The sequence below is a fragment of the Astyanax mexicanus genome, chromosome 21, assembly GCF_023375975.1.
Source record: "Astyanax mexicanus isolate ESR-SI-001 chromosome 21, AstMex3_surface, whole genome shotgun sequence".
Lineage (NCBI taxonomy): Eukaryota > Metazoa > Chordata > Actinopteri > Characiformes > Acestrorhamphidae > Astyanax > Astyanax mexicanus.
In genome coordinates this window covers 5,629,952-5,637,013 of record NC_064428.1, presented here as the reverse complement: position 1 = coordinate 5,637,013, position 7,062 = coordinate 5,629,952, and the positions used below count along the sequence as shown (strand labels likewise).

The 7,062-nt window shown below is 35.4% G+C and overlaps 1 protein-coding gene across 2 annotated transcripts; it reads left to right on the top strand.

Annotated features, from left to right (window-relative positions):
• The first annotated feature begins 288 nt into the window (after positions 1 to 288).
• On the top strand, positions 289 to 6,219 carry LOC111193574 (uncharacterized). Of its 2 annotated transcripts, XM_022674961.2 has the most exons (5): positions 289 to 498; positions 2,339 to 2,386; positions 2,726 to 3,472; positions 3,641 to 3,796; positions 5,313 to 6,219. In XM_022674961.2, the coding sequence occupies exons 3-5, from the start codon at positions 2,777 to 2,779 to the stop codon at positions 5,595 to 5,597; spliced, it is 1,137 nt and encodes a 378-aa protein (XP_022530682.2). In that variant the 5' UTR covers positions 289 to 498; positions 2,339 to 2,386; positions 2,726 to 2,776; the 3' UTR covers positions 5,598 to 6,219. The 2 variants fall into 2 exon arrangements, with proteins under 2 accessions (XP_022530682.2, XP_049325238.1); XM_049469281.1 differs by lacking the exon at positions 289 to 498 and having other exon boundaries at positions 2,159 to 2,386.
• The last annotated feature ends 843 nt before the right edge of the window (positions 6,220 to 7,062 follow it).

Genomic DNA, 7,062 nt, shown 5'->3' with positions numbered 1-7,062 from the left:
ATTTAATTAATTGTTTGAGTTGGAGATATTAAAAAAAAATACCTAAATCACCAACAGATACATTTGTCCTGAATTTACATCTTCTATTTAAGTTTTCTTTAAGAAAATTAATAAGTAGTTGACTAACTAACTTAATTTTTTGAATAAGCTTAATATTTTTGGTAAATTCTAAATATAATATTTAAGATGGGAGAAGTTTAACTGGTCAGTTTCAGTTACAACATTTATTATTTACTTCGAATCAATATTTCATTTTCTTCTAAAACAACTGAAGAAATTGAGTTAGTTAAGTTAAATGTCATCACTTGGACGCCATTAACAAAAAGTGCGCGAAGAGACCGCAGCCTTCTGGGAAATCTGCTGAGGAGTCCTGCAGTACTGGAGAGAGCCACCTTGAACTCTACTTGCAGATATTGACACCTAGCAACTAATATTTTTGGTTTTACAGTTAATTGTGACCCTGTATTTGTGGATTCACAAGGTTTAAGATCTCTAGAGGTAGGTTACTGAGCGCGGGCGAGCGTGGGGTTCAAGTTTAAGAGAGCCAAAGGAGGAGATGGAGGTAGAGGAGAAGGAGAGGGGCTAGGATAACCAACCTAGCTAACGTTAGCGGTTAGCTAGCTAGCATACTAATGTTACTGGGGAGAGATCTAACTTTAGTGATTAGCAAGCTAGCATACTAAGTTACTGTGGAGAGAGCTAACGTTAGCTGTCAGCAGGCTAGCATACTAATGTTACTGGGGAGAGAACTCACTTTAGAGGTTATCAAGCTAGCATACTAAAGTTACCTGGGAGATAACTTAGCGTTAGCGGTTAGCAAGCTAGTATACGAAAGTTACCTGGAAGAGAACTTAGTGTTAGCGGTTAGCACGCTAGCATACTAAAGTTACCTGCTAGAGAGCTTAGCGTTAGCGGTTAGCAAGCTAGTATACTAAAGTTACCTGGGAGAGAACTTAGCGTTAGCGGTTAGCACGCTAGCATACTAAAGTTACCTGCTAGAGAGCTTAGCGTTAGCGGTTAGCAAGCTAGCATACTAATGTTACTGGGGAGAGAACTTGGCGTTAGCGGTTATAGAACTAATATTTGCTGTGAGTTAGCTAACTGGAAGTTAAAAATTATCCTCTTAAGATGCCCTGGCCCGCCCGTGGGCCAAAACAATGTCATAATTAATATCTGACTGTGTTTATGAATAAGTATAAGCTCAGTATAGACATCCAATATGCAATGTTAAAGCTTAGAATCTCTGATTTTCAGTTATCTTGCCTATTTAGCTGAATGTCCTATAAGAAAATACACATTTAGGGCAAAATATGCCTTTTTTATTAGAAATATGATTAATAATTTTCATATTTGCGTTTTTCCAACGTCCGTATTTGATCCAATACGGTCGTTATAGATCATTCAAACCGTCTGACTGGATTACAGAACTAAGTTACACTGTTTTACCGCAACATTTTTATAGATCTCTAAGCGCCCGGGGTTACTGAATCTGAACACTTTATAGCAAAATATAGAGCTGCAAAAACATTTCATCCATATAAATATTTCATTTTATAGATCTGAAAATAAAATCTGAAAAGCACCTAAAATTGTTCCTGGATTTTAATATATTTTGACCATTTTATGTTCAATTGAATAATTTAAATAATTGAATAATTTAAAGTATTTTCAATTCCTTTTGTAAAGGCTTCTAAGTATTATTAATTCATAAAATTGATTCTGAATTATTTAATATTAGTCTGAAAAGCCTTAAAATTTGAATGTGTAATTTCAGGCAGAAATTGGTAAAATTAGGCTTGGAGTTTAAGAGTATTTTTTGGTACCATTTAGTCGCTATTAATTATATTTTCAACAATGTATTATGATTTTCTATGTTTTGATGTATCTAATGTAGTTAACTAAAGAACTAGCTAACATTAGCAGCAAGGTGTTGGCTAACTAAGAGTAAAAAAAAATAATGGTTAATGGACACTGATATTATTTATAAAGAAGATGCTAATGTGCCCATCGTAGTATTTTAAATAATTTAAATCATAAGCAACTAAAAAATGTGTGTGTATATATATATATATATATATATATATATATATATATATATATATATATATATATATATATATTATAAATATATAATATATATAAAATTTAAATGCTAATATCCCATGTAATGCAGAATTGTTTTGTCAAAGTTTAATAGGGAATTTTAAATATTTTTAAGAAGAGAGAGCCATACTTGCCCAACCTGTCATATTTTCAATAAAACACTTGGTGCCTAGAAAATTTCATTTCATCCCCCACTTGTCAATCATGTTTAATATGTCCTACATTTGTTTTACAGCACCAGTACCTTTAAGGAGAGAAGCTGAACAAGGGTAAAACAGAGGAGGTAAATGTTGTCAATTTATTATTGTGTTCCTGAATGATTAAATATGTAATTGTTAAAAATGTATACTTACTCTTGTGGGAATCTAAAATATAGTGTTGGTTGATGTAGTTTTGACATATGTACCGTAGTTCACAATATAGGGTATAGTGAGCTATTCAAGTTTCAGCTAGCATTCAGTGTGGTGTGCATGTTTGTGAACACAGTCTGACCTCGTAATGAGAAGATTAATTGTGCAGCACTAGTGTCACATTTTAAACTTTTGTATGAAAGGCAGTCAGTCCATCAATGAAAATTGCAAGTCTGTTAGATTCCTCTGGTAATGTTATTGTCTCTTTTTAGGTGTCTGCTTATGGGATGGCCCTGTAAACTCTGCACAGGGGAGAATGCCAGATGGATAATACATCAGTGTCTACACAAGACACTATTCTGCTGTACCCTTGTGAAAGCACCCATAGAATATTTTGGCCAGATGAAATCTTCATTCCTCTTTTCTCTGGGGCAACCGAGGCAATTTTGAGGAACGCCAGTGAAGAATTTCTCCGAAATGGTGCTTTGCTGAACCATACTCTGGTAAAGTCTGAAATAATGGAAAAATTAGCAGACTATATGTACAGCTACACAGCCTACCCCAAAGGCCTTCAGACTGGTCAGGTAGCAGAGGCTTTAGTGAAAAAGCACCCATGTCTGACAGAACCAGGCAGTCGTAATGGATGGATAGGATGGATGTATAGTCTCAAGTACAAGATGGGAAATTACAGATCAAAGCTCAGAAGTTTTGGATTGCCTGAGGTTACCTGCAACTCGTTTAAGAACAAGCACCCTGATGACCAGTCTCCTGCAAAAAATATAGAGAAAGCAAGGAAAGGAGAAGTGCTGTTTCTTCCACACTATCCAGTAGGAGACAGCAAGGAACAGCAAGAGCTGGACCGATGTCAATTAATTGCCAAATCAAAGAAGAAAGACAGCACAGCCATCAAGGACTTGATGTGTAGAACATTCGCACATAGAAGACATGATGTCGTTACCCTACAGATGAGCATCAAAGACCTCAAGAACAGATGGCCTGCCTTGTTTAATGTCTGGCAAGTGAGTAAATAGAAAATTTGTAGTCATTACAGACATAGAGCTAAAACTTGCATGTTTAATAGTTTGACTTCCTACCCAAAGTTATATGGACTAAAGTTTGCTTCAGTGAATTAAATAGATTTTGTTACAGGTTTTTTGTTTTGTTTTTTCTTTTTATGTCTTTCTCAGGTCAGTGCAGAGTTTCAGAGAATCACCACACTGACTCTCGAGCCAAAGTTCTTTTCAGCGTTGGATCGCTATTCTCCTAAATTGCTGTCCCTGTTCCAAGCGAAGAAGGGTGCTGCAGGAGAAAGACATCGAGCTCAAATGAGTGCTCTTCTTCAGGTATTATAATTTGACCCCCACCTATTCTGTTGGTTCATTAACTGCCTTAAACATAATTTCATCACTGCCATTTCTTCTAATCATCAGTAATTATTACAGATATTCATATGTAGTGCATATAAAACAATAAGGACAGCCCAAGAGAAGCTTTGTCCTTTTAACATACAGTATTTATACATACAGGAATTTGACTGTTTTAACAATAAAGTTTTGGGTAAAATATATTTTTTAAATAATCATTTGCAGTATTTTGTCTGTTTATGCATTTGATTTTATCATGAGAATTTCTAATAATTACTTTTACATTAAACAAATGATTGTAAGCCATTTTTATTTGTTGCATCCTGCTTTCACTAGTTAAAGGAGAACTCCGGTGTAAAATGGACTGAGCACCGAGCTAATTCTTCAGACACCGCCATCTTAAAGTTAATTCACAGCAAGCCGAGTCACGAGCATGAATGAATAGGTAGGATGGGGAACCATTTTCAAAATTAATTCAGTGGAAATGCATGAATTCCAGCTGTTGCTGAAAATATCTGGTTACTGGCGATATGAGATGGAAAAGTTCCAATAACAAATAAACATAGTTCAAAATGTTTTACCATTCGTGCTCGACTGGCGACTTGCCGTGACTTAACTTTAAGATGGCGGTACCTGGAGAACTAGCTTAGTGCTACGCGACGTAAACAGTCTATTTTAATAAACCTCTTGTGCACTTTCAAATTACTTAATGCCTCATTTTAGATGCCAAGGCTCTCTGAATTCTACCAATGAAGTGTGGAGCTATTTTGAGCTTGTTAGCGGTGGCAAAAGTAATTTCTCTGCAGGGGCAAAATATGTCCTTATACCATCCATTCTAAAGCCTTTTTGGAAAAGCTTGAAAAAAGTTCTAAATTCTGGAATGCTGTCTGCAAACGTTGGTTGGTAATTCAACAAAGCTTAGTACTCGTAATTACTTCACTACATCTGATGTCCATTTCACATGGGAGTTCTCCTTTAAAGTGAAGGTGAATGGTAATTTGTTTAAATGGGGTGTCCTATATTTCTTACGACTATCATTTGTATGAAGTTAGGAAAGAGGTTCAGCTGTAAATCAAAGTGTAAAACTCAAAATAAAGGCTGAATTACATAGGCTGAATAATTAACTTGCATGCCTTGAAACTGAAGCTTTTAATCTAGAACACCTGCTGAGCTCCCTCTAAAAACAAAAGAAGAGACTATCAGTGCTGGTTCAAATCCTCGTTTCAATACCTGGCAGATTTTTTTGTGATTTTACTTCAATATCCACAAAATTATTCAATTTTATATATGCCAAATAAATATCATGTAGGATGTAATTTAAGAATATAAAGGCTGAAATAAATAATATATTATTCTGCCATTTTACAATCCTAAAATTTAATGATGAGCCTAAATGATCTAAGAGAGAAAATGTGTACTAGGACTGTATATCAGAAGTTGTGAAAATATGAGTAAATGTGGCATATGTAAACTTATGATTTCATTGGTTCCCTAGCTGGCAGAGGAGGTGATGAAGATATACCTGCTGCGGAATCAAGAAGAGTCAAGTGAAGAATCTCCTGATGTAGGGATTGTGATTGAGGGCACCACTGTCCTCAGCGGTCTTGAGGATCTTAGCAGAGCCTGTTGCTATTTGTTGGGACTGACCTATGCCTTGGATCTGAGATACCCCAAGAATCTCAAATACAGTTTTGAGTTTTTCCAAAAAGTACTGCTGGAGCTGGATTCTGGAAACCTTTCCACTAAGGTTCAAAGATTCAAAAACTACCTGCATGTGTAGTTTCAAAGTACTGATAAGAGAAATCTTGCTGTTGGAATTTTCCATTGTCAATGTATATCTGAGGGAAGAGTCCACTGTTCTCTTTAAATGCAGGTGGATATTTCCAGTGGTAAAATACTATTTGGACTGGAATTGATTACTTGTTTAAAACCCATCTTCTACACCATTTTGAGTTTTTGAATCACAGCCTGTGATTTGACAAGAGACTAATACAAAATGTGAAATGTAGCATTTGTCCTCAATTAGCAATTTCATATTTTAAGCCTGTTTCTTACCTTTTCAAGATAAGAGATTTATTTTATTTTATTTTTTTGTGATTTTACATGTAAAAATCCAACAAATGGATGTGTAATTTAAGGCAGGAATATTTTATTCTAGCACAGAAGTCATTCTCAAGCTTTTAATGTATGTCTAATCAGACTTTTTCAAGTGAGGATGTTAGCTGAAAATGGGCAAAAATGAAAGAGGAATTCCGGTGTGAAATTGACCTTGTCTGTAATAAAACATGAAAAAATGACTAACCTTTGTTGAATAGCCATCTTCCGTTCTACCACAGCTTACGTATGCCCCATGTAACCCCATATAGCCAATTCTGAAAAGTGGAAAATATTCTGTATTCGAGAAAGCTGCGGGAGAACGTAGGTTGTCTAGTCAGCAAAGGTTAGTACCCTTATCATGCTTTTTACTACAGCCAAAGTCAATTTTAGACCGGAATTGTACTTTAAGATAAAGAAGAGGGAATTCGCTTTCATGTCACTTCCCGTGCTAGTTATGTTATTGGAATATTAATTTATTTGAAGATGTATTAGTCTAAATGCATAAGGTGCTGGAACAACCAGTGGTTCCATGGAGTTTAGGTGTGTTTCACCCAGTGACTGTAAAAAAAAAACCATTGATGTCATAACTTGGCCTGTTTCACCTTAAATGCCCCCCCACCCCCCACCCCCCTGCCCCCCCAAAGCTAAAGTACATATCACTCTAACTGCACTTAAGGGTGAAGTTTTGCGAAAACAGTTTTTAAGTGAAGTACAGTTAACCAGAGGCACAACCTCTCTACCTGTTCACTTGTTCTGTCCTCACTCATTTGTGACTCACTCTACAGACAGGCTATTCCAGCAAATGCTGACAATCATTGTATTATTACTTTAATGCAACCATCTCATGATAAAGCAGTTAGGCTATATATAGTGGTACAATAATTTTTATTATTGTCTGATCGAATTTCAGGTTTTCCTTAATCCTAGGCAGCCTCTGTTCATTTTTGCTGTTGTATTGAGTCTTAAATAGAATGAAGGACCTGTTTTTGTTGGTGTATTTCATATTTGAGAGGTTGAATTTCGTGTTCCACATTTGGAATAAATCTTTAAAATATTAATATGTCTACAGTTGCTTTATTTACATTTGATTCCATTAGATAATTTTACTTCAAGTAAAGTCCTCCTTAAGGAATAGGTAAATACAGTTA

Bases quoted from the DNA above. Each gene is read 5' to 3' on its own strand.
- LOC111193574 (XM_022674961.2), top strand. From the start codon at position 2,777: ATGGATAATACATCAGTGTCTACACAAGACACTATTCTGCTGTACCCT. The intron at 3,473-3,640 runs GTGAGTAAATAG...TGTCTTTCTCAG, and splicing joins CCTTGTTTAATGTCTGGCAA to GTCAGTGCAGAGTTTCAGAG. The intron at 3,797-5,312 runs GTATTATAATTT...TTGGTTCCCTAG, and splicing joins AAATGAGTGCTCTTCTTCAG to CTGGCAGAGGAGGTGATGAA.